Genomic DNA, 27,923 nt, shown 5'->3' with positions numbered 1-27,923 from the left:
TTAACGTAGTCAATGAAGCAGAAGCAGATGTTTTTCTGGAATTTTCTTGCTTTTTCTATGATCCAATGGATATTGGCAATTTGGCTAGTTCTGGGCTTCTGCGATAAGTCTCATCTCTTGCTTATTCAAAGACATCATCCAGCAACATCCTTTCTTTCTCCTGAATTATTTTTTCCCTTTCTTGGATCATTGCCACCAGCTGATACTTTTCCCATAATTAAAAAAAAAAACAACACACTTATTTTGACCTAATTTCTAGTACTTAATACCTATTCAGGTCTTGCCCTCATATCTCTTCACCCTTTTGTGCAAAACTTATCAAAAATGTGGTCTGTACATGCTGTCTCCAAATTTTTTCTTAGCATTTTCTTTCTCCCCTGCCACTCCACTAACCATTCTTCTCAACGTCCAGGTTGAATTCAGTTGTCACTCTTCTCTCATCTTATTCATTCAGCAGCATTTGACCCAGGTGAACATTTCTTCTTCCCTAAAATACTTTCTCCATTTGGCTTCCAGGATGCATCTTCTCTTCCTCCTCCTCTCCCATGCCTTCCTCTTTCTTCTCTTCTCCTCCTACCTCATTTTTTGCCTCTTCTCATCCTCTTGATTTCTCACCACCCATAGTTCTAAATCCTTGTGTACCCCCAAGACTCTGTACTTGTATACATCTTCCCTATCCAATCTCTCTTCCTTGTGGTAATTTTATCTAGTTTCATAACTTTAAAAGAAATTTATATGCTGATATATCCATGTTTGATGTCTAGACTGTACCTTGCTTTTGAACTTGAGTGACACATTCAGTGGTCTATTCAACACATACACCTGGTTATCAAAATAGCCTAATGTGTCCAAAAGTAAACTCCTGCTGTCCTTACCCTAATCTGCTTTTCCTGCCAGTCTTTCCTGTTTTAGTATATGGCAACTCCTTCCTTTCTGTTGCTCGTGACAAAACCTTGGAAATAATTTTTAACTCCTCTCTTATTCTTATATCCAATATCCTATCTGTTAGGAAATCCTATCAACTCTGTCTTCAAAAGATATACAAGGACTATGTCTTATCTCTTTCACCTGCTACCCTGATCCAAGCCCCTGTCAGCACCAACTTGGATTCTTACCATATCCTCCTGTCTGGTTCCCCAGCTTTCAGGCTTGTTCCATTAAAATCTCTTCTCAACATAGCAACTAGAGTGATCACTTTAAACATCATGTCATCCTCTACCCCAAATCCTCCAATAGCTTCCCATCTCAGGCAGAATATAAAGATTGACAAGGATGGTGTTCTCCAAGTTTCGACATAATCTGTTCTTTCCATGCCCTTCTCTTGCTTCATCTTCTGCCACTCTTTCCTTTATTTATTCTACTCCAGCACCATTGGACTGCTTGTTATATTCATGGGTATCTCTCTTACTTCTTTCAACTTTTTGCTCAAATGTTGCCTTATCAGTAAGGCTTATTTAACTTTTATGCAGAGTACATCATGTGAAATACCAGATTGGATGAAGCACAAGCTGCAATCAAGACTGCTGGGAGAAATATCAATAACCTCAGATAGGCAGATGACACTACCCTTATGGCAGAAAGTGAAGAAGAACTAAAGAATCTCTTGATGAAAGTGAAAGAGGAGAGTGAAAAAACTGCCTTAAAACTCAAAATTCAAAAAAATTAGGTCATGGCATTGAGTTCCATCACTTCATGGCAAATAGATGGGGAAGAAAATGGAAACAGTGATAGACTTTATTTTTCTGGGCTCCAAAATCAGTGCAGATGGTGACTGCAGCCATGAAATTAAAAGATGCTTGCTCCTTGGGAGAAAAGCTGTGACCAACCTAGACAGCATATTAAAAAGAAGAGACATCACTTTGCCAGCAAAGGTCCATCTAGTCAAAGCTATGGTTTTTCCAGTGTTCATGTATGGATGTGAGAGCTGGACTATAAAGAAAGCTGAGCACCAAAGAATTGATGCTTTTGAACTGTCATGTTGGAGAAGACTCGTGAGAGGCCCTTGGACTGCAAGGAGACTAAACCAATCAATCCTGAAGGAAATCAGTCCTGGGTATATTCATTGGAAGGACTGATGCTGAGTCTGAACAGCCAGTACTTTGGTCACCTGATGTAAAGAACTGACTCATTGGAAAAGTCCCTGATGCCGGAAAAGTTTGAAGGCAGGAGGAGAAGGGGATGACAGAGGATGAGATGGTTTGATGGCATCACTGACTTGAGGGACATGAGTTTGAGTAAGCTCCGAGAGTTGGTGATGGATAGGGAAGCCTGGTGTGCTGCAGTGCATGGGGTCCCAAAGAGTCACACATGAATGAGTGACTGAACTGAACTTGACATGAGGGAAAAGACTTTGTTATACCCAGGTGTAAAATAGTGCCAAGGGTCTTCCGTGATGGCTGAGTGGTAAAGAATTCACCTGTGATACGGAAGATGCAAGTTTGATCCCTGGGTCAGGAAGATCCCCTGGGGAAGGAAATAGCAACCCAGTCTATTTTGGGGGAATCCAAAATCACTGCAGATGGTGACTGCAGCCATGAAATTAAAAGATGCTTCCTCCTTGGAAGAAAAGCTATGCCAAACCTAGACAGCATATTAAAAAGCAGTGACATTACTTTGCCAGCAAAGATCCATCTAGTCAAAGCTATGGTTTTTCCAGTAGTCATGTATGGATGTGAGAATTGGACTATAAACAAAGCTGAGAGCCAAAGAATTGATGCTTTTGAACTGTGGTGTTGGAGAAGACTCTTTAAGAGTCCCTTGGACTACAAGGAGATCCAACCAGTCCATCCTAAAGGAAATCAGTCCTGAATATTCATTGGAAGGACTGATGCTGAAGTTGAAACTCCAATACTTTGGCCACCTGATACGAAGAACTGACTCATTGGAAGGAACCCTGATGCTGGGGAAGATTGAGGGCAGGAGGAGAAGGGGATGACAGAGGATGAGATGGTTGGATGGCATCACCTACTCGATGGAACATGAGTTTGAGCAAGCTCCGGGAGTTGTTGATGGACAAGGAAGCCTGGTGTGCTGTGGTCCATGGGGTTGCAAAGAGTCAGACACAGCTGGGCAACTGAACTGAACCAGTGTTCTTGCCTGGGAAATCCCTTGGACAGAGGAGCCTGGTGGGCTACAGTCCATGGGATCGCAAAAGGGTCAGACAACTTAGTGACTAAAAACAATAGTGCCTAACTTACAGAAGGTAGCCAGTAATATTTGTTCGGAAAAAAAAAAAAGTGTAATGGCTACCTGGGAAAAAAATCAATTGTAGCTGTAAAAGGAAGTTTGTCTCCAAAATCAGAGGCAAGGTTGCAGCTACTTAGCGAGGAGCAAATTTTTGTCATAAACTGTGCCTCCTGCCCTTCCTCCCCTAATCTCTATATCCATCCCCTACCTAGTCTCCAGTTTTCCACTTCAATTTAATAATTTCTGATGATTTATTTTATGCTCCTAACTGATCCATTACCAGACCAATCCCAACCAATCTTTTACCCACCTGAAATGAGTATTCTACCTAAACACAAATCTAATGATGTTTCTCCCCAGTTTAAAACACTTCCCATGTCTCCCCATTGTCCTCAGAATAAACTCCAAACTTCTTAGGATGGCTTAGATCGTCCTTCATGATCTGGCTCCTGGTTGTGTCTCTAAATTTAGTATTCTGGCTCAGATAGTAAAGACATTGCCTGCAATACAAGAAACCTCGGTTTGATCCTTGGGTTGGGAAGATCCCCTGGAGAAGGGAATGGCAATCCACTCCAGTATTCTTGCCTGGAGAATTCCACAGAGGAGCCTGGTGGGCTATAGTTCATGAGGTCACAAAGAATCAGATACAAGTGACTAACACTTTTATTTCACTTTTAATTATCATTTTAACATCATATAGTGCAATTGTTTCAGTTCTAGACTTGTGCTTTGGCACATTCATTGTTGTCCATGCTACCTCCCCCTTTTAAGTAATTCGTATTAATCCCTCAGATTTCACTGAGACTTCACTTCCTTTAGAGAGCCCTTCCCTGACATTCCCCTCCCTTTTCCTGACAACTGTGAAGAATAGGCAAAGGATAGTGCAGGAACAGATAAACTGGAAAGTCTTAAGAAATTAAACTTCTGAAATGAAATGAGAAAACTATAGTCAAGATTCTTTAGATGATGGTTGGATTTCTTAAAGAACTTTGTAAAATTTCTTTAGCTATGTTGGCATGGGAAAGATTGAAGGAAGCAGGAGAAGGGGACGACAGGACAAGATGGTTGGGTGGCATCACCGACTCAATGGCCGTGAGTTTGAGCAAGCTGCGGGCGATGGTGAAGGACAGGGAAGCCTGGTGTGCTGCAGTCAATGGGGTCACAAAGAATCAGACACGACTGAGCTGCTGAACAATTGGCATGAAATACAGGGGAAAGATCATGAGCTCTGATGTCAAAAAAGCCTGCATTCAGATTCCATCTCCACCTTACCTTTGGGTAGTTACCCTGTGAGCTTCACTTCCTCTTCTGGAATACCAAACTTACCGAATTTCAAAAACTAAGAGATCAACACCGCCTGTGTCATTTTTGTGTTTTCTAGTAGACAGGATTATTTCTAAGGAAAAGGGTCATTTGAAGCTCTGAGACTTTGAGCAAGTGTCTCTTTCTGGGCATCAAAAACACAAAGACTAGCTATTAAGTCTTTGTCTTATCTATGTCTGTGGCTTTGCTTTATTTTTCCTATTGTGGTGATCAGCAGTAAAACCTGTATTACTATAGAAAGAGCCTACTTAGAAAAAAAGGAACTGGAATCACAGAGCAGTACAAAGTATCAATGGCCCTAAAGAAAACGCTTCCTGTATTTAGGGAGGGGCAGCCTGGAGTTCTACGATCTCCCTCTTGACTAGTCTCTCCCTCTGTACTCAGTGGCTCAGTCTTGTCGGACTCTGAGTTCTGGACTGTAGCACACCAGGTTCCTCTGTCCATGGGATTTTTCAGGCAGAATAGTGCAGTGGGGTTGCCATGTTCTCCTCCAGGGGGTCTTCTCCACCCTGGGATCAAACCCACATCTCTTCGGGTATTGGCAGGAAGTCTTTACCACTGAGCCCTCTGGGAAGCCCCAAGCCCCCTCTTTGCTAACTTGATTAGTAAAAGGTAACTCACTGAAGTAGTGAACTTGAAGAAAGACAAACCACTCCAGGGAAATGAAATTAACTAAGGACATTTTTCTCTAAGGCCATCCAAAAAGACTCTTGTTGTCTCTAAGTTATCACAGGTGGGCAGAAACTGAATAAAATAAGGACAAGTGATACATATGAAGCTACATGCATCCATTTAAAGTGCTGTCCTTTATTCCAACATTCTCTCTCCGTGTTTATTAGTTTTAACATTTTTTTTAATGAACTTACTGTGAAGGCTTATGGGAGGAAAAACTCCTCTACCAACTTAAGTCCGATTGTTGGAGGTGGAAGGAGACCTATAAATTAACTGACAATAGGTAAACAAGGGGAAATTTTATTACACACGTGGGAATAACCTACATAGAAACTAACTCCTGGAACAGCTGTGGGGAAAGGTTTACATACTGGCTTAATACGACAGGGGAGTTGGTTTAGAGCTTCAAAGGATGGAAGGTTCTGATGAGAGTTGTTTATACAATTATTTGGAAATGTCTCAGTGCTCAAGGTCAGTGCCCCTTTGATTGGAGACCTCCATACAAATGAGGTCTGTGGCAGGTGACTCCTCTAAAGCTCCATACTAGTTAGATAAGGCATGTTCAGATATTTTCACATTGAAGTAATCTCTATCTGTATCAGAGTGGTGGTTTCTTGGTCTCTTTAGCCCTATTATTTTGGGGAGGAAATTTTCTCCCTAAGTTGCAAAAGGCTTATGTTTTATTGTAGGAGACACTACAATAATGACACTAAGGGCCAGTGAGGTTGCAAATCATAAACCTGGAAAACTGTCAGTGGGTTCCATCCTTTGAGAGAGGCCAAAGTGTGAGTGGGAATGGCCTTAATGTTTAAATTAGATTTGAGATTGTTCCTGGAATGGTTAAATTGATTTCCCCCTTTATAGCACAGTGTTTAAGAGCATAGATTTCAGAGTTTGATAGACTTAAATCTTATGTGTGACTCTGAAACCTCATAACCTGTGAACCTGGAGAAGTTATTTCATACCTCACAATTTCCTTACCCATCAATGTCATAATTATCTTCTTTATAAGGCTGTTGCAAGGCTCAGCTGAAAAAGTATACATAAAAAATGCTTAGCATAGTGCTTGCCTGTATGTATTTTCTGGATATATAGAATTCTAAGTCAATCATCAGAATGTACTGAAAACTAGTGTTACTTGAAATTATACCCTTCTTACAATAGAATTTGGCACAGTGGTAATTGATTGACTCCAAATCACATAGTTGATCTGTTCCCATAGGTCTTTAAAAGAGAAGATTCTTTAAATCCATTGCTATTATCCACAAACAATAATGTGGTTTATTTCATGAACCAGTTTCAGAGGACTTGATTATACATGTCTTAAAAAAAATATTTTTATTCATTTGGCTGTGCCAGGTCTTAGTTGCATTACACAGGATCTTTGATCTTTGTTGAGGCTTGAGGCCTGTGGGATCTGAAGTTGCAGCATACGAACTCTTAGTTGTGGCAAGCAAGATCTAGTTTCATCAAACTTGGGCCGCCTGCATTGGGAGCCTGGAGTCTTAGCTACTTACTGGATCACCAGGGAAATCCCACACTTGTCTTTTTAATTCAAAGGTATCACTACTGAGACTGTACAATGCAGCAAAGATTATTCAAAGAGTGGGGAAGCTGGTGTTAAAACAGTATCTATCTAGGTTTAATTTATAAATTACTTTCTATATATGTGATATGAGATAAGTCATATCATTAGGCTTCCTCTTATTTGTAAAGTAAGGAGTAATTCTCTTCCCTTATAACATGTTTGAGGGTTAAATACAGTACTTATCTCATTATTCATATTATTCCCAGTTTTGAAAGGCTTTATTTAAGACTGAATTGATGAAACCAAGAATTAGGTAGAAAATGTGTTTGGTTAACTCCTTAATCTCCATATTGAAATATGACAATCACATTCTAGCTTTGTCATTGAAAATGGTTCCTTTTATAATGTGTATTGATGTAAAGTGATAGGAGAGCTGAGGTTTTTTGTTGTTGTTCTTCACTCTTATAGTCACATCACAGTCTAGGAGAAACATTCCTTTAGTGACAGTTTTTGAGTCACTGCAAGATGATTTTAAACAGCTGTCTTACTGAATGCACAGGAACAAGCCACTCATCTGCAAAATTTGGTGTCACTTCCGCAAACCTGCTCCAAAGGCTGGCTTCTAGAAGTGAAGAGCTGCGTGTTGATACTCCCACCCTGTGACTTGCTCTTTTATAGGCTGAATTTTCAGACTGCATTAGAATCTTATACTATAAAAAGACAAAAAATGATTAATGTGAGTGCTCATGGTTTCTGATATTCACCCACTCCTCTCAATTTGAAGAGTTATGCAGTTACTCAGAGCTCTTCACTGGATTCTTACAATGCAGATTAAGAATAGGGAATAGGAAGTAGAAAGATAACTCAGGAGAAAAGAATTTAAATGTAGCCAAGAGACTGGGCCAATCTACATAATAAAAACTGCTAGAAAGGGTAATGGAGGGGGGAGAATGGAGAAAGTCTTGCTTTTTTTCTTTTTGAAGGTTGGCTATAGACAACACAGCTCAACAACTTGTTTGGTTAAATATTGTCCAAAGGTATTTATCTTCCTCAGTATGTGTGGCCCATAGTGATACCATGTTAGTATTGAATGAATTATTGGAGAGAAAATGAAAGGTTAAGAAAAGCTAATAATTATAAAAATTATTTTAAAAACTACTTTTAAAGGTAACTTTCCTGGTGGTTCAGTGTCTAAGATTCCACACTCCCAGTGCAGGGGGCCCGGGTTCCACCCCTGGTCAGGGAACTATATCTCACATGCTATAACTGAGAGTCCCCATGCCACCACTAAAGAACTTGCATGCCCCAACAAAGATCAAAGATCCCAAGAGCTGGAACTCAGACCCAGTGAAGCCAAATAAATAAAAATAAATATTTTTTAAAACCCTATCACTCTATTACATCTAATCTCATGTTTGTGTATCAGGGAAGCAGTAGTATTTCTAGTGACCATTCGTCAACAATTCTATGGCATCTAAACACTAATGCTGCCCTACACCATCAGTAAGGATGGTCCGTGTCCACTTCTGACCATTTGGTGCATTCTTTTCTGTACCATTCATTTGCTGCTTAATCACAATTGTCTAAGAGCTAAGCAATCTCATGCTATTACTGCAGTAATAGAGGGAGAGAGGAACCACTGGATTGTAAATTTGGAAGTAAGAACTGAAGTGCAGAGTTTGTCACTGACTTGCTGTGTGATATGGGCAAGAGCATTAAGACCCTGATGCTGGGAAAGACTGAGGGGAGGAGAAGGGAATGACAGAATGAGATGGTTGGATAGCATCATTGAATGATGAGTTCTTAAATTCTTGAGCAAACTACAGGAGATAGTGAAGGACAGGAAAGCCTAGTGTGCTGCAGTCCATGGGGTCACAGAAAATCAGACATGAATTAGCAACTGAAAAACAACATTTTCCCTTAGTTTCTTCAATTATAAAATGAGGTTTCTGAAACTAAATTTACTAAGGACTCTTCTTGGTCATGGGCTTCTTATATTGTTGCAGGAAGGAGGACCTCATCCAGGGCGCTAGAGTGGGCTCTTGTCTAACACATGGAAAAGAATTGTCCGAGGAGACACACATGCTGACAAAGCAGATTTTATTGGAAAGGGCACCCAGGTGGAGAACAGTAGGGTAAAGGAATCTGGGAGAACTGTTCTGCCACGTAGCTCACAGTCTCGGGTTTTATGGTGATAGAATTAGTTTCCGGGTTGTCTTTGGCCAATCACTCTGAGTCCTTCCTGGTGGTGCACACAGTGCTCAGCCAAGATGGATGCCAGTGAGGTTTCTGGGAGGTGGTCTGATACGTGGTATCCCCTTTTGACTTTTCCCAAACTCTTCTGGTTGTGGTGGCTTATTAGTTCCATGTTCCTTACTAGGACTTCCTGTCATAAAATCACTCATGCAAATGGTTACTATGGTGCCTGGCCAGGGTGGGAGGTTCCTAATAATACTTTGTTTTTTTGGTAGCCTCCCTCACTAAATGCACTTAAACAATAATGCCAGTTAATTATCTCAACAGTTGTGTGAATGACTATCAAGTCACATATGCTCTTTAGAAGTATTCTTGGGCTGTTGATGGGAGCCCAGTCTTGATTTGGTATAGTTTCTGTGGCTCTACAACAAATACTGTGGAGTGATCTGTGTTATGTAATATTTATCTGTTCACTACTTCCTCTTCTCGACAAAACTGTAAGTTCTCTGAAGGCCTTATATAAGTTCCAACACATGAACAGTACCTGTGTTTGTGTTAGTTGCTCAGTCATGTCCTACTCTTTGTGACCTCGTGGTCTGTAGCCTGCCAGGCTCCTCTGTCGACGGAATTCTCCACGCAAGAATACTGCAATGGGTAGCCATTCCCTTCTCCAAGGGATCTTCCTGACCCAGGGGTCAAACCCCCATCTCCTGCATTGCAGGCAGATTCTTTATTGTCTGAGCCACCAGGGAAGCCCAAACAGCACCTAGCATGGGAATTTAATGAAATGAATGAATGGAGTTCCAGGTCCTGGGAAAAAAAAAAAACAACACTGGAAATTTTTGCAGTAAAATCACTGGCCTTTGAGAAAGCCAATTGAGAAAGCAATTGTTAGAAGTGGATGACCAAGGAATCTGCATTAGTTTAAAATTTTAAAGCAAATGTCTAGAATAAATGTAGACAAGATGCACTTTACATAAAATTTGTAACATTTATTTAAGCAAAAAACAAACAAAAACCCCAAACAAAAATCTGTACACACAACATTAATACCTAACGATGTCCTGACTTAATATCTAGCATGATTCAGGTACAGGACACTCCCATTCATCTGGCCACAGCGAGAACAGTGCCTTCAGTCCAGATAACTGAGAGACTTTGAAATGTATACGTATTTTCCAATGAATTTTTCATATCTTTTGAAAAGAGTTGAACTCTTCCGCCAGAATTCAAGCAAAAGATATCTTTTTCCACACTCACAAGTCAGTGAGAATTTGACAGTGGGAATGCTACAAAAGTCAGGGATTTAAAATTTTATTCTTACAAGTTATCTGAGAGTATAAATCTTGACATTAACATCCTCCCATTATTAAATGCTCTCAAGAATTTCCTGCTTTTTTGAAGTATGTCACAGCTTTCATTAGCTAAGTAGCTTCTTGCTTCTAAGCTGATTAAAATAAACTTAAAAGAACCCAATTTGACAATTTTCCAAAGGATCTTCAAAAATTAAGCACACGTTATTAATGAATTATTTATTATTTCTCATAATTTGATATATTTGGATTTTCTAAATATTCTTAACAGCCATTGTGTCTAACTATGCAGTCAGGTTGTGCTCTCCAGCAAAGCTTTGCTTCATCCAGAAAATGAGAAATAGCATTGATTTTCCCATAATTTTTAAAAACATTGGGAGAGGGTAAAAACAGGCAGAGAAAGCTCTTTCTTAGGTTAACATTGAATGTCTTCAGTTAAGATTTGGAAGCCAAAAAATGCATAATTAGGAGTGTACATGTCATGCAAAATCTATGAAATACTAAAAAAGATAAAGCAATTACACATTTTAAGCACACTCAGCAAAATCTTCTATCATACTGCTATTTTCATCACTGGATGAAGCTTGGATTTGCATTATTACTTAAATAAACAGTTCATGAGTTAACACAAAAAAAATGAAAGATGTGTCAATACAAATCAAATGGTAAAGTTTAAATACTCAATATCCAATGCTACAATGGATTTCAGAGGGAAACCATAAGTTTGCAAACCTCTCTGTAAGTTATCTCAGAACACTACTTGGAAACCCTAGCCATATAAAGTCCCCCAAAAAAGTAACATACAGATAAAACTGCCCACATCAGCTGACAGTATGACACTGCCTTTAACTTACACCTTCAGTTTAATACTGTTTATCTCAAGATAAAAGTTGCACAATAACCAAATAATGTAAACATACTATTAGAGGGCAGGAGAAGGGTAGGTTTCAACATATGCAATACAGCAAGTTTATCTTCCTGGCTACTCATGACCTCTTTTTCAACCTTGGGTACTGCTGCACAGTGTTTCCTAAGGGGTGGAGAGCAGGGGGAGGAAGAATGTCAGCCATTCTAAAGCACTAAGCCAAAACCATGGTTTATTAATTGATTCTACCCTAATTCAGCACACACTGAAACAAAATATGTTTTCATCAAAATGTGTTCCAAAGATCTAGAAGATGGCCCAATACTATCCTGAGCAATGCATAATTTAAAATACAGTCAAATGACTGACTGGGGAGAAAAAGGGCCAACTCAAAAGGTCCCACCAGCAAGATTAACTTCCTAGGCTGGATATTCAGGACCAATGTTTTAAAACTTGAATCCTCGATTCTTCGGAAGCTTGCAAACCTAAGATATGAAATTAAATTTCCACAGTTGCCTTGTGAGATTCATATCTCCACCTGGGTCATTCACTTAAATTGACTAGTGCCACTAAATAGCATTTCTGTCCAGGAGTGAAAACAGCAACATTTAAGGTCAATTCCTGGGTCTGTGAATCTGATATGATTTTTTAAATTCTCAACTAAGAGCAGTAGCCACTGAGTATTTGGCCAGAGAGTAAAGTAACTTATTACTACTTGATTTATGTTTCTTTTCAAATACAAAAGGACAAAATGATTTTTTTGGAGTATAAAGAGAACAGCAAAACTTACTTGATGGGAAGAATGATATACCTAATTATTTTTGCTTTAATTTTAGACTTCTCTTGTTTTACTCATTGATAACAACATGCATCATTATAGTCTAAAAAGTCTAATTCCATTTCCTTTAGTAGGTTTAAATCTTGCTGTTTGTGGACTGACGTAGTGATAATTTGCAATATCTGAGCGCACCGATGATTTCAACAATGAGTGGTTCAACCCTAGTCTAAATTGTGCTTGAAACAGCACCTCTAACCCACTGAAGAGGTAACCCTTGACGGCACCAAGTTCCATTACATTCTAGTGTACAAATGCAAACAGGAGGCCGAATAGATTCTACCTTAAGAGACAGGCCAGTTATACCTCATAATTTATATATCAATGAGTGAAAGTTGCTCAGTCATGTCCAACTCTTTGCAACCCCATGGACTATAGCCCACCAGGCTGCTCTGTCTGTGGAATTCTTCAGGCAAGAATACAGGAATAGGTTGCCATTTCCTCCTCCAGGGGATCTTCCCAACCCAAGGATCAAACCCAGGTCTCCTGCATTGTAGGCAAATTCTTTACCATCTGAGCCACCAGGGAAGCCCTCAATTTATATATAAATATATCTATATATACTGAATTGTAGTCAGATTTAAGACCTTATAGACAATTCTGTGCCATCATCAGATACACAATTTTAAGAGTTATCCCAATCACAAAGGCACTAAAATTTTTATCTATCTGGGATGTGCCTAATTATCTTGCTTTTAAGACTCAGAAGTATCTGGCCATTACCAGTGCTCAAAGTAGTAAATTTCAATTTAAATATATTTGAGTCTTCATCTATCAACAAGTTATTCTGAGTAATGAAGGGGTTAATTGTTTTCCATACATTTTTAGCCATATTTGAAAACAATTTATAAAGACAAAAAACCTAGGATTAGCCTACAAGGAGCATGTACTTTTGTTTTAAATAGGATACAACAGAAACTTGAAACCAAACTTCTCAAATAGGCTTTTCCTTAACTACACAAGCCAGAAGACCTGGAAATGGTCCACACAGCTACCAACTTCTAAGCTATTGTAGGACATCCTATTTTTGACATTTTGCCTTAGATATTTAAAACCCAGGAAAAGGGGACATTTTAAAAAGAAATTTCCATTTCCTTTGAAATACTTAACCTGTGAAAATTTATCTTACACCTATAAAAATTCCTTGAGTCAGAATTAACCCACAATTTAAAATGGTTTTTAGTGATTCTAAACACCTATTTTCTTTTAGTTTTTATTTCTGTAAAGGAGTACCAAATGATTCAAGTATGATTATTGTGATAGTGGTATGAAACATGTATGTCAAAATGTTAACAGCATACTACTAATAAGCCAGCTCCTTTCTAAATAAAAATGCTTCTGAATGATCACAATGATTTAAATGTACCATTTAAAATCTCTATTGAAAACATTTTGGCCATCTATGAAAAAAAATGCAGTTATCTAAGACTGCAGGTTAACCTTATTCACAAACTAAAATTTAAAATGGAAAATAACTCTCTTGGTGACTTGCTGCCTCCCAACTGCCATTATAACTGATTCTTTACTATACTATAACAACTCTCCTAAAGAAAAGAAAACTGTCTAAAAAATAACCTATCACAAAATATTTCCTTTTCTGCCCTGCAACTAGAATCATTACATTTAACAATCATCTAATTCTTATTTATTTTTGGCAGTGAGACGTGGATATCTTTCCCTAACATGAAAACATTATGATACACATATTTTGAAACAAAAGAAAATTAACTTCTTGTGGCAAAATTTACTGTTGTTAATTAATTATTTTAAGTGAGCAGGTAACACCATATATGGTCTCTATTCCACCGAACAAAATGACTTTGAAATAGAGAGAAAAGAACAGTCAGTTTTAGCAAGAGACGATTTTTTCACAACAATATGACATAAAGAGATTCAGACAGTTAATTAATCTCTAACACAGAAGGCTGTAATATTTTACACCGTGGTAGCTTGGGGAAATATTTCTAGAGAGTAACCTGCAGTCTGTATAGGAAGCGGCAGTCCACGTCTCCAAGAACTAATATGAAGAACAAGCTACTGCTCAATGTCTTAGGAGAGGTGGGTTCCAGAAGATTAGCCAGTCCCAGTTTAAAAATACCTCAAGAGCAGGCCTTTTCCCAGTTCCTAACCTCTATTCTCCCTTAGTAGTTTTTAATGTATTTTCTGCCAGCCATCCTGGCACTAGCCAGTAAGTAGCTTTCTCAAGGGTAGGAAACAGATTTCCATTCTTTCACACTAAGAAGGACATCTTATAAAAGATACACAAACAGAGAATAAAGGCATTTTATACAGAAGCAGTATAAAATTTACAACTGAAGCAGTGCCAGCAATCAAGTTAACAGCTTATCTGAAGCTGCAAACTGATTGGAAGGGACTTTAAAATCAGAAAAGTCTGGCCTAAGGGTTCGTGCAAACTTCATCATAAAACTGTAGAATTTTAAGCACAGGTTAAGTTCAAACACTGAAAGATGTGGAAATCTTCCTAAAAGGCAATGATGAAGGAAGAGACCCTTCTTGCCTAATAAGTTAAAAATCACAAGACAAATCAGAGACTGTTCACATGGACAGTACTGTACATTGTCAATCCCATACTCATCTTATGACTCTTATCATAGAAACCCCTAAAACATCACAGAGGGTAAGCTATTCCAAGTGAACTTATCACAAAAAGAATTTCTGTGACTCCATTATCCAATTACCTATGGCTATCAATTTAGTCTGGCCTGAGACTGCTTTTTACAGGGAGGTGGCCTCCCGTGGCGTACAATGTGTTTTTCTAAGCTGTCCAGAATGGCCACAGCAATCTGCTGGACATGGGGATCAGTCTGTTCGTGTTCTTTGATGTTGTATAAATGCTGCAAGCCTCCTTCCTCAATCAGCATGCTGCAGTACCTTGAGGCTGAAAGAAAACAGGAGAAAGAGCTTTCCTTAAAACACTTAACTGCCTTTTGTGTGGAATAATTTTTATTTATTCGTTTAAATTTAAGCTGTTTTATTACTATTAACGTAAGTTAGAGCTTGATAAATGTCTCTGCAATGATGTTACACTACACTACAGGACTCACATATAGGTCATAGATAACACTCATAACATTATATATATATTATATAATGTATATATAAATCATAACCATAAGACAGGTAGTCCAGAAAATCTTTGACCGCAAAACATGGGTAAGATAGGTACTTTAATTCATTTCCAACATTTAAAAAAAAATTTAATGGCAGTCATATTGTATATGCCAATGATCATTATTTAAAAAAAATTTTTGGGACTTCCCTGGTGGTCCAGTGGTTGATAATCTGCCTGCCAGTGCAGGGGACACAGATTCTGACCCTTGGTCTGGGAAGATTCCACATGCCCTGAGGCAGCTTAGCCCTTGCGCCCTAGAACCCAGGCTCTACAACAATAGAAACCACGGCAATGGAAAGCCTGAGCACAACAGCTAAAGAGTAGCCCTGCTTGTTTTAACCAGAAAAGCTGGTGCACAACAGAAGACCCAATGCAGCCTAAATAAATAAAACATTTTTAAAACTTAAAAAAAATTTTTTTTGCACACACGCTTTTTTTGAGGGCCTGGGGGTAGGGAGAGGGCTGTGCTATTTGGCTTGTGGGATTTTAGTTCCCCAATCAGGGATTCAAACAGGACCCTTGGTAGTTAAAGTACAGGGTCCTAACCACTGGAACACCAGGGAATTTACTGTACACGTGTCTTTTAAATTTTAGTTTCAGTCATATTTATTAAAGTCTAATTTACATGCAATAAATACACCCAATTTAATCTATAGTTATATGAGGCAGAGGACGAGATGGTTGGATAATGTCACCGATTCATTGGACATGAATTTGAGCAAACTCCAGGAGATACTGAACAAGAACAACAGATACACTGGTGTAACCACCAACACAATCAGGATATAGAATATTTTCAACAACAAAAAAGTTTCCTTGTGCACCTTTGCAGTCAATCTCCCCTGCACCTCTCATCCCAAGCAACCACTGTTCTAATTTCTGCGATGTAGATTTTTGCCTAGAACTTCAAATAAAATGGACTCATCTAGTATGTATTCTTTATGTGTCTGTCTACTTTTGTTCAACATGATGTTTTTAAGATGTATTCAAGTTGTTACCTGTATGTAGCAGTCCTTTTGCTTTAAGCTGAGAAATATTCCATTGTATTGAACATGCCACATTTTTTTAATGTTACTGTACTGGACATTTGTTGGATGTTCTCCCCTGACCCCCAGCATTTCATTACAATGACTAAAAATGCTATAATCATCCTATTGTTATAAGTTTTTTGTGAACTTTTCATTTCACTCATCTTGAGGAAACACCTAAAATGCTGGGCTAAATGTATGTTTAACTTAATAAGAAATCACCAAATTGTTTTCTGAAATGACTGTATAATTTTTCAATCTCATCATCAATGAATGAGACAGTTGTTTCATCAACACACGCCACTGTCCATCTTTTTGATTACAGGCAGCCTTACTAGCAGGTATAAAGTGGTATCTCATTGTGGTTTTAATTTATATTTTTCTAAGATGGGGAAACAGTGGAAACAGTGTCAAACTTTATTTGTGGGGGCTCCAAAATCACTGCAGAAGGTAACTGCAGCCATGAAATTAAAAGATGCTTACTCCTTGGAAGAAAAGTTATGACCAACCTAGATAGCATATTCAAAAGCAAAGACATTACTTTGCCGACTAAGTTCCGTCTAGTCAAGGCTATGGTTTTTCCAGTGGTCATGTATGGATGTGAGAGTTGGACTGTGAAGAAAGCTGAGCGCTGAAGAATTGATGCTTTTGAACTGTGGTGATGGAGAAGACTCTTGAGAGTCCCTTGGACTGCAAGGAGATCTAACCAGTCCATTATGAAGGAGATCAACCTTGGGATTTCCTTGGAAGGAATGATGCTAAAGCTGAAACTCCAGTACTTTGGCCACCTCACGCGAAGAGCTGACTCACTGGAAAAGACTTCGATGCTGGGAGGGATTGGGGGCAGGAGGAGAAGGGGACGACAGAGGATGAGATGGCTGGATGGCATCACTGACTCGATGGACAGGAATCTGAGTGAACTCCAGGAGTTGGTGATGGACAGGGAGGCCTGGTGTGCTGCGATTCATGGGGTCACAAAGAATCGGACACGACTGAGCGACTGAACTGAACTGAACAATGTTGAACTGCTTTTAATCTGCTTATTGGCCATTTGTATATTTTTCTTAAGACATGTCTATTCAGATCTTCTGCCAGTTTTTAAACTGGGTCACTTTTCTTTTTATTATTGTGTTTATACATTTTAAAAACAAGTCCCTCATTACGTATATAATTTGCAAATATTTTCGACCATTCTGAGTAGTCTTTTCACCTTGTTGATGATGTCCTCTAAAGCACAAATGTGTTAAAAATTTTTATTAAATCCAATTAGACTAGTTTTTCTTTTATCACTTATGCTTCTAGTGTCCTATATAAGAAAACACTGCTTAATCCAGTGTCATAAAGATTTATATCTACTTCTTTTAAAAGTTTTATGTATTTATGCATATATAAATGCAGTTTTTATACTTAGGCCAATAACCCATTTTTGAGTTAATTTTCGTATATGGCATGAGGTAAGCATGCAAGTTCCTTCTTTAACACATGCCTATTCAGTTTTCTCAGCACCACTGGCTGAAAAACACGTTCTTTTCCCACTGAATTGTCTTGGCACCCTTGTCAAGAATCATGCGGCCAGAGATGAATGGGTTTAGTTTTGGACTCTCAATTCTATTGCATTGATCTATACACATATCCTAATGATGTGGGGCATCTTTTCATCTGTGTATATTCGCCATCTGTAAGTCTTTTTTTTAATAAATATTATTATTTATTAGGCTGTGTCAGGTCTTAGTTGTAGCATGTGTGATCTTCGTTGTGTCATGCAGGATCTTTTGTTGTGGTGCACGGATCTCGGGCTGTGCCATGCAGGCTTCAGAAGCTGCAGCACACAAGCTAGCTGCTCTGTGGCATGGAGGCTCTTCCTTTCCCAACCAGGGCTCGAACCTGCATCCTCTGCATTGCAAGGCAGATTCTTAACCACGGGACACCAGGGAAGTCCCCCTGTCATCTGTAAAGCTTTGGTAAAGAGACTATTCAACGCTTTTGTCCATTTTTTTTGTTTTTTGACTCACTTTGTTTTCTTATCATAAGTTTTCAGAGTACATGATATATTTTGAACACAAGCACTTTATCAGACATATGACTTGAAAACATTTTGACCCAATATAGTGGAGGTGACAAATAAATTCAAGGGATTAGGCTAACAGAGTACTGTCATATCAAACACCCTCTTCCAACAACACAAGAGACAACTCTACACATGAACATCACCAGACAGTCAATACTGAAATCAGATTTATTATATTCTTTGTAGCTGAAGATGGAGAAGCTGTATGGAGTCAGCAAAAACAAGACCTGGAGCTGACCATGGCTCAGATCATCAGATTCTTATTGTAGATTTCAAGCTTAAATTGAACAAAGTAGGGAAAACTACTAGGCCATTCAGGTATGACCTAAATCAAATCCCTATGATTATACAGTAGAGGAGAAGAATATATTCAAAGCATTAGATCTGGTAGACAGAGTGCCCAAAGAACTGTAGACGGAGATTCATAACATTGTACTGGAGGTGGTGACCAAAACCATCCCAAAGAAAGAGAAATGCAAGAAGGCAGAGTGGTTGTCTGAGGAGGCCTCACAGATAGCTGAGAAAAGAAAAGAAGTGAGAGGCAAAGGAGTAAGGGAAAGATAAACCCAACTGAATGCAGAGTTCCACAGAACAGCAAGGAGAAATAAGAGAGTCTTCTGTAAATGAATAATGCAAAGAAGTAAGAGGAAAACAACAGAATGGGAAAGACTAGAGATCTCTTCCAAGAACATTGGAAATATTAAGGAACATTTCATGCAAAGATGGGCAAAATAAAGGACAAAAACAGCAAGGACCTAAGAGAAGCACAAGAGATTAAGAAGAGGTGGCAAGAATATAAGAAGAAATATACATAAAAGGTCTTAATGACCCAAATAAACATGATGGTATGGTCACTCACCTAGAGCCAGACATCCTGGAACGTGAAGTCGGGTAGGCCTTAGGAAGTATTACTATGAACAAAGCTAGTGGAGGTGATGGAATTCCAGCTGAGCTATTTCAAATCCTAAAAGATGATGCTATTAAAAGCTGTAGGATTGGAAAAGGTCAGTTTTCATTCCAATCCCGAAGAAAGGCAATGCCAAAGAATGTTCAAACTACTGTACAACTGCACTCATTTCACATGATAGCAAGGTAATGCTCAAAATCCTTCCAGCTAGGCTTCATTAATACGTGAATCGAGAACTTTCAGATGTACAAGCTGGATTTATTTAGAAAAGGCAGAAGAACCAGAGATCAAATTGCCAACATCCTTTGAATCACAGAAAAAGCAAGGGACTTTCCGAAAAACATCTACTTCTGCTTCACTGAGTCTTCCCTGGTGGCTCAGATGGTAAAGCGTCTGCCTGCAATGCGGGAGACACGGGTTTGATCCCTGGGTTGGGACGATCTCCTGGAGAAGGAAATGGCAACTCACTCCAGTACTCTTGCCTGGAGAATCCCACAGACGGAGGAGCCTGGTAGGCTACAGTCCATGAGGTCGCAAAGAGTTGGACACGACTGAGCGACTTCACTTTCACTTTCACTCTGCTTCACTGACTACGCTAAAGCCAGACTATGTGGATCATAACCACCTTACCTGCGTCCTGAGAAACCTGTATGCTGGTGAAGAAGCAACAGTTAGAACTGGACATGGAACAACGGACTGGTTCAAAATGGGGCAAGGAGTACATCAAGGCTGAATATTGTTACCCTGCTTACCTAACTTATATGCAGAGTACATCATGTGAAATGCTGGGCTGGATGAATAACAAGCTGTAATTAAGACTGTCAAGAGAAATATCAACAACTTCAGATATACAGACGATACCACTCTAATGGCAGAAAGCAAAGAGGAACTAAAGAGCCTCTTGACGAAGGTGAAAGAGGAGAGTGAAAAAGCTGGCTTAAAACTCAACATTCAGAAAACAAAGATCATGGCATCTGGTCCTATCACTTCATGGCAAACAGATGGGGAAAAAGTAGAAACTGACAGATTTTCTTTTTGTGGGCTCCAAAATCACTGCAGGCCATGTCTGCAGCCATAGAATTAAAAGACACTTGCTCCTTGTAAGAAAAGCTATGACAAACCTAGACAGCGTATTAAAAAGCAGAGATATCACCGAGCCGACAAAGGTCTGTATAGTCAGAGCTATGGTTACTAAAGGTTAATGTTACCAATGGCATTTAGAGATGGATCCAAACCTGACCAGCATTTGTTTCATCTAATCAAGACAAAGACTGACAAAAGGCCAGGATTCCTCGGCTTGACTCCTTACTGGGGACTTGCGCAAGAGTAGGTAATTTAGTCAAGAAGCAGAGAAGTTACCAAAACCCACTGGTGAAGCCCTCATGTGGGCTACAATTAGATTGAGAGAAAATGAAAGTGTAAGGACTGACAGGATTATGAAAGTTGGAATGTTTAAAGACTTTCTAGAAAGAAGTTGTGCCTCTTCTACCTGAATATTTTATGGAAATGAGGTTTTCAGTCTGTCTGGGGAACACTCTCCTACTCAGTATTGTAAGATGAAAATCTGTGGATGAAGTCCTAGTGGAGGCTACAGTTAGGAATATAAAGATTAACCGAATTGAGGTAAAAGTTTGTAGAACTGGTTTGTGAATCTCTTTTATCTGACTGTATTATGAGGATGAACATTTTACTGACTGGGGAACGTTTTCCCTACCTAACATCATAAAACAGAAAGCATATAAATCCTTTTTTCAAGCAATGTTAATTAGATACGCTAAATGGGGAGTAAGACTGCCCTAGCCAATGCAGTGGGAACAGAAGCTTGAGCGCCAGCAGGGACAAATTCTCTGTGTGATAGCCCTATGTGAAGGACAGACTGGGCGTTATGGCAAAAGCCTGTGAGCCTGCCAGAGATGACTACTGGGACTTTGGACTAAGAACTTCCATTTAAGGGCATTTTCTACCTTGCTATTTGACATTAATTGAAGCTACCCTTATGACTGAAGGACAAACAATGATCTTCAAACCTGAAAGAGCCGCAGTGTTTTTGAGTGACGTCAGAGAAACACTCTAATGGGAATGACAATGCCCAGAAGAGTTAAATAATACAATGGAATCGGCTTACATAGGGTCATTCTACCTGGAGAATGTAAGGAGGGGATACTCATGAGAAGGGAGCATCTTTCTCACTAGTACTGACTTTGGAACTGCACAAGGAGCTGCCAGATTCTACTGTCACTTGGACAGTGGCACATAAACAGCTCTCCAATAACCAACAAAGAGCTGCCCGGTCTGTGGACAGCAACTCCAAGGTAAATAGACGACATTCTATTTGGAAGGTAATCACTCTGACTGAAAAAGGTAAAATCAAAACACTTCTGTAGAAGGAACTGCAAACTGTTTTCCCAGCAAGGATGGAAAACTGAATAGTAGTAGAAATCCCTGCTTTCACAGGCAGTGGCCAATGGTCTGCCTTTCTGCATCAACAGAGATGATGAGATTGCTTTTCTTTCCTGGTCTGGTAATAGGAAGAAACATTGATTTTCAAATCTTAAACCAACTTTGCATTCTTGGAGTAACCTCCCTTTTATACACTATTAGGTTCTGTTTGTTAACATTTTTAAAAAAGAATATCCTCATCTATGCTCATGAGATTTACTGTTCACTAATTTTCTTTTCTTATGTCTTTGCCTGGTATTTATATCAGGATACTTCTGGTGTTCCTTCAAAAAAAAAAAAAGAACACAACAGCTTTCTTTGAGTTTGGATATTCTCTCTTGCTTTGTGTTCAATTTCACTGAACTTTTTTCTTTTGTGTATCTACTCTTAAGCTCACTAAGATATTTTTCATGTTAAATTTTAATTTATTTTTTATACTTCACTTTTCCTCCTTTTGGTATTCATATTTTCTTTAAAATCTTGAATCATATCTATAAAAAAAGTTTTTAATTTCCCCTGCTAATCCCATCATCACTATCATTTCTGGGTTTGTTTCAACTGTCTGATTTTTCTCTTGGTTATAGATCATATTTTTCTGCTTCTTCTCTCATCTAGCAATCCATCATATAACTACACATATTGTTGACTGTAGACTTTGTTGTCTTTTTAAAAAGAGTACATAGTTTTTCTCTGGCAGACAGTTTTTACAGAGCAGCTTGATCATTTCAAGACTTGTTTTCTAAGCTTTGTAGGGTTGCCTTAGAGAAGCCTTTAATTTAAGGCTAATCTCTCTGGCTCTTCTGGCATCTGCAGTGAAAGCCCTAGGTAATATGTTCTTTCCACTGTTTGGAATTTAAATATTTTCCAACCCTGTGTAAGCTCATGTTGTTTAGTTAGCAGCTCTTTGGTATTTGGCCTCAAGGAGTCTCATCCTAGGCATGCACAGCTTAGTTTTCAGCCTAAGACTCAAGAAACTCCTATGAAGATTTCTGGAGTTCTTTCTAGACATAACTGCATTGTTCTGCCCCCAAATTCCAGGCACCTCAGTCTTGCTGCACTCTGATTTTTGTCTCCTCCATACAATGAAATTGCAGAGATGTACTTGATTCCCCTATGCTACTGCAATAAATGCCTCCAGGAAGAAAGACAGGGAGTCTGTAGAGCTTGTTCTATGCCTGACTCTCAGCACACAGTGTGATCCGATGGCAAACAGCAGGGCTGCTGGAACTGCAGCAGGGCCTGCTTCCCCACCCACCTTCCCAAGCCTCCCGACCCTCTGCCACCCCGCAAGGGCCCACAGCAGTCCAGTCGCCCTGCCTGTGCCCTGCTGGGGAGACCCTCAGATATAGCCACACTGGAGGCAGGTCTCTGAGAGGGGAACTCCAGAGTCTGAGGGTAGGGCTGCATGTGGGCTGGGGCAGGCCACATCAGTGTGTGGTTATCTACTTGAGCACACACCCCTGTGTATGTATACAGGCCCATTCACACGTCTGTGTATATGAGGGGTGAGCTGCCCACGAAGAGTGGACTCAGGGTTGCCAAAACAGAGGCCTCTCCCAGTTTGGGAGGGTCTAGCATCTCTTTACCTTGGGGACCCTGATTACAGTTCTGAGAGGTCTCTGCTACCACCCCCTCAGGCTGCCCTCTCCTAATCAATGTACCAACCCTCATCCCTGGACCCACTGAAATCTTCCCTAAGGGTGTTTGTGCCTGGCATGACACAGGGCAGCCCTGCCCATGACAACAGGGCCAAGTGGAGACTGGCCCTATGGCAGAGGTAAGGAGGGGTCCTGGCCTCCCAGACTCCCCATACTGGCCACTGTGGCCATCGTCAACACCACCTCCCTGGACACGTTCTTATTCACTCAAGAAACAGCTACTTTCGTCCTCTTCTGCAACAGCCCTCCCAGCCTGCCCTGTGTCCATCTCCTCCAGGAGGCAGAAGGCTGTCCGCTCTGCTCTGGGGCCAGGGGAGACGCTTCTTTGGGCTTTAGGCAAAGCTGTGTTGACTAGAAAAGGCTGGCTTCCTCTCATGGATCTGTGATTCTTACGGCAAGCCAGCTTCCTTCTTTCCCTGGGCCACTAGGAACGCCCCCTGCCTGCGGCTGTTCTCCATCCCTTTGTTCCAGTCTCCACCATGTTCCTCAAGCCCCTGGAGGAGGCATGGCCAAGAAGAACCAGGTGACAAAGCCCTCTCATTTGTTCCCTCCTTTCAAGGATCAGAATCCTTGCAATCTTTTGTCTAAGTCTAGAACAAACTTTCAAATTTCCCCCACATTTTTCTATTGTTTACGGCTGGTGAGCTACTCTGGTACCAGTTACTCTGTCCTGATCAAGAATAAAAGTTTCTGCTCATATACTTTTCTACCATGTCTTCTTCACTTATCATTCCACTGTCTGGATGTTTCAACATTATTTTACATTCCCCTAGTGCTAGACCTCTAGGCTACTTAGAGTTACTTCCTACTATAAATAATGATGCAATGACTATCTCTGTAAAAACAAGCATTTGAGTATAATTTTTAAATTAAAAGGTAGACTACCTAAATGTTCATCAATAGGGATGTAGCTAGGTAAGTTTAATAAATTTATAGCCATATGTTATGGGTTAAATTGTATCTCCCTCAAAAGATAGGTTAAAGTCCTAACACCCACTAAGGCCCAGTACTTCAGAAAGAAACCTCATGTGGAAACAGGGGTGTGGCTGATGTAATTAGTGAAGTTACGTGATACCCCTGGGATAGGCCCTAATCCAATATGACTGATGTTCTTATGAAAAGGGGAGATCTGGACACAGAGACAGACACACACGCACAGAAGAAGATGATATGAAAACACACGGAGCAGCAAACACCAGAAGCGGGAAGAGGCAAGGAAGGGTCCGCCCCTGGAGCTGTCAGGGAGAGCATGGCCCTACTCACACCTTAGACTTCTAAGCCTCCAGAATGGAGTGACAAAATGTTTCTATTATTTTAAGCCACCCATTTTTGGTACTTAGTTACACTTGCCTTAGGAAACTAATACACCACAAAATAAAGATTAAGTGATTATTGTAAATCATGTTGCCAAAAATTTCCCAAAATATGGGAACATGCTCATTATAATGTGTGAAACAGGTACTATTATTATTTCCATTTAACACATGTGGAAACTAAAGTCCTAGATTTAATAATTTGCTCAAAATGGCATACCTGGTAAGCGGTGGACCATGATTTGAGTCCAGGTATTACTAGTCTTGTGTGCTCTTAATCACTATGCTATACTAACTCTTAATTTTTAAAAGCTATAAGCTTTTCAGTGCATTAAAACTTTCTAGTGCAAACTGAGAAGTAAATTCCATTTAAATATAAACAGGGAAGCAAGAAAGTAGGAACCTGAACTACCTGAGTTGGAGATAAAATAATCTAACAATCTCCAAATTACAGTGCATTATAGAATAAATTCTTCAGGGTACTCACTTCACAGAGTAAAGCTGAAAAAACACCAACACCTAAGAGTAGTCACAAAAATGGTACCAGTTAAATGAAAATGCACTGTTATTTATTTATTATGTTTTATTTTCTCCTATGAGTCTGTGAAAAGTAATGAGGAAAGAAGTCTGGAGATTAGAGGCTGGGTATAAAATCAGACAGACTATTGAAAAAAAAATACTGAGCGTTCTCAGAACCTAAAGGTACAGAGAAAGGAAAAAAAAAATTTATAGCAGAGACAGTTTAGTTTAGCTAATGAGGCAATCTTATGTTTATGAATGAACAGCTCTGCTCCAGGAATTTAGTAGGAGGAGGCAGAAAAGGTTCCAGGTGGAGGTTTAGGTGGGTACAAGGTGGTTTTCTCTGTCGCTTCCCATTCCCTAAACCATCTTCCTCTATCCACCTGACAAAGAAGAACTTTTATTGAGTTCTCTTTTTGTGATCTGTGTTCATCAAAGAATGCAACAAGAAAAAATATAACAAAAGAGTACTGCTACTTGCTAAAAAAACTATTGTTAAAAATACGACTCTCACATTCTTATATCAGGCCATTTATAACACAGCCCCTATTAAGACTCTATAAAAGAAACTTAACTTGTACTTAATTGTGCAGAAAAGCTTTATACCCCTTTGAGGATATATAATGTTCTTCCCTCTTATATACAGAAAGAGAACCATGTATCTGATTACTTGCAGTCCAGTCACAGAGAGTGTATCAATTACTATGAATGGCCTACATATCTAAATTCTACTATCTTCCCTCTATCTTTTAATTTTTTTCAAATTATTTTTCCTTGGATCTGGTTTTTAACTTAAGAAAATTTAATTTATACTTTACTATTAAGGTATAGTTATGTGCTTCTTTTTAATATTTCAAATCACCTATGAAATGAGTTTATATTAATAAATACTAACAGAGAGATCCATCACATCACAGCCTTCAAAAAAGAATACTGAAAAAAAAAAGATATGAAACCTGATTTAAATAGTTTACTTTTCCACACACTATGGGTGCTGGCAGCAATGTCCTAAACATTGAATATATATATCATTTTAATTTTACAGCTTCTTTTTTTTTCCAGAACAATATAGCTGAAGGACAACAATTACATTCAAACACGGTTCTCTTTTGGTACATACGATTCTTGCTGCAGACATGTTGCATGGCCCAAACTGCCCATAGCTGGACTCCAGGTGTTGTAAAACAGCCAAGTAATGGGAAAAATGGATTAAAGGACCTAAAAGTTCAAAAGAAAAGAATAAAAGTTACATCTTATACTTTGCATCATTTTCTAAAGCAATGATTCCTGAGCTTTTCACTCCAGAAATTTCATCCTTCTATTTTTAAACTAATATAAATGACCCTCTATAGAACATCGCTCCTTTGTCTTAGCCATCTGATAAAGGATTGTATTCAAACAAAAGTCTTGGTGCAGAAGATAGAAGGTGATCAGAACAATGTACTTTTTCTCAAAAAGCACCTTTTGGTCTTGAAGATATACATTCTGAAGAACAGTAGACCTTGGTTTGGAAACCTAGATAAGAAGTTAGTTGATAACTAACCAATAGAACATTATGAAGGAGGTCCAGAATTTAGCCTATAGAACATCATGAAGGAGGTCCAAAATTTAGCCTGTTTCTTCTAGTATTCTGCCCAAAAATGGGTGAAACATACTGGAATAAAAAGTACTGGCAGCATCAGCATTTATAAAATAAACAACAAAATAAACTGTAATGATAATATTTATGCAGCAATCTGGAATACTTCAGGTATATTAGTAACTTATCTATCAAATCACTTGTCATAAATAAAGTTAGAATCCAGTATGCACTTTAATAATTACAAACTGCTTCCCTAAACAAATCAGGTGCTGCTTCTAGTTCTTTAAATGTGTTCTCTTGTTCTACACCTCCTTGCATTAATACTCTTCCTAAAATCGTCTGTCCCTACTTAAAACTCCATTCACAATCTACTTCCTCTGGAAGTTTTTCATTATTTTCTAGTGCAGATTTAAGTACTTTCATCTTTTTTTAAAAGGTATTTTCATCTTTGATTTTAGAGCATTCTATGAAATTAGCATAAGAGTAAATTATATCTGATTTACATTTGGTTTCCCTGACTAGGCTGTAAAGTTCTCGTTTGGAGGCACCATATCTTATTCATCTTTGAATTTCAAGAGGATAGAACAAGACTTTGGCACCTGTCTTCAATGAACATGAAAGAAGGACTGATGAATTGATAGGTAGCAAAATAAAGTAAAAACACAGATGCCTAAGGGAAAACAATCATACATCTAATAGGAATGACCTCTAGGCAAGCAACATGACTAGGCTGGCTTAATATTAATTATCTTGCTAATTACCTGTATGCTACCATCTCACACTCTGGAGTTGGCCATTTCAAAATAGCTGAATGCTGAAAGACACAAGACACAAGGAAAGGATTATAATATTTATTTAGTATTGCATGATGAGGCTTTGATAGTTTAATCATTATGAATGTTGTTTGTATTCTTCCAGAAAACAGCAAGTTACCCTACCAGATCATCCAGAAGAGAATTCCTCTGGCTGCGACTCAATGTCCAAGCTTGTTCACCTCTAGATATTAAGTGGGCAATAATTCCAGCTGCAAAGTAACTGACTTCCACTTCAACACTATGTAGAAGACTACTGATGTGGTCTATAAAATCCTTCCACATTAATTCAGAATGCAATTCTTGTACTTCAGCTATATTGTTCTGGGGGAAAAAAATAGAAAAATTAAAGTAATTATGTGCAGTAAATGGCTAAATGACACTGTAATGATTTAAATGTGTATGGACAAAAGGTGAAGACTGTTGCTATGTTAGCATTGTGGGATTATAGGTGATTTTATTCCTCTCTACCCCAAACAATAAAAGAAATAGTAGTTTATTTTCAAGTGAATTAGTGAACTAGATAACCTAAAAATTTCCTGCTGT

At 39.0% G+C, this 27,923-nt stretch overlaps 2 protein-coding genes across 2 annotated transcripts in view; both read right to left on the bottom strand.

The window, feature by feature from the left end:
• Positions 1–27,923, bottom strand: part of SCP2 (sterol carrier protein 2) — a 981,293-nt gene that overhangs the window by 268,289 nt on the left and 685,081 nt on the right. The gene's annotated exons all lie outside the window — the stretch shown is intronic.
• The window catches only part of ZYG11B (zyg-11 family member B, cell cycle regulator), a 75,433-nt gene continuing 56,302 nt past the window's right edge, over positions 8,793–27,923 (bottom strand). The window contains exons 11-15 of the mRNA XM_069591880.1: positions 27,504–27,701; positions 27,327–27,379; positions 26,104–26,201; positions 14,618–14,817; positions 8,793–9,715 (exon numbers count right to left, since the gene is read on the bottom strand). Of these exons, the coding sequence (XP_069447981.1) occupies positions 14,627–14,817; positions 26,104–26,201; positions 27,327–27,379; positions 27,504–27,701 (540 nt within the window). The 3' untranslated portion in view covers positions 8,793–9,715; positions 14,618–14,626. The remainder of the gene's footprint in view (positions 9,716–14,617; positions 14,818–26,103; positions 26,202–27,326; positions 27,380–27,503; positions 27,702–27,923) is intronic.

This window comes from Ovis canadensis, chromosome 1 (genome assembly GCF_042477335.2).
Source record: "Ovis canadensis isolate MfBH-ARS-UI-01 breed Bighorn chromosome 1, ARS-UI_OviCan_v2, whole genome shotgun sequence".
Lineage (NCBI taxonomy): Eukaryota > Metazoa > Chordata > Mammalia > Artiodactyla > Bovidae > Ovis > Ovis canadensis.
The sequence above is the reverse complement of the archived record's forward strand: the minus strand, read 5'-3'. Positions and strand labels throughout refer to the sequence as shown.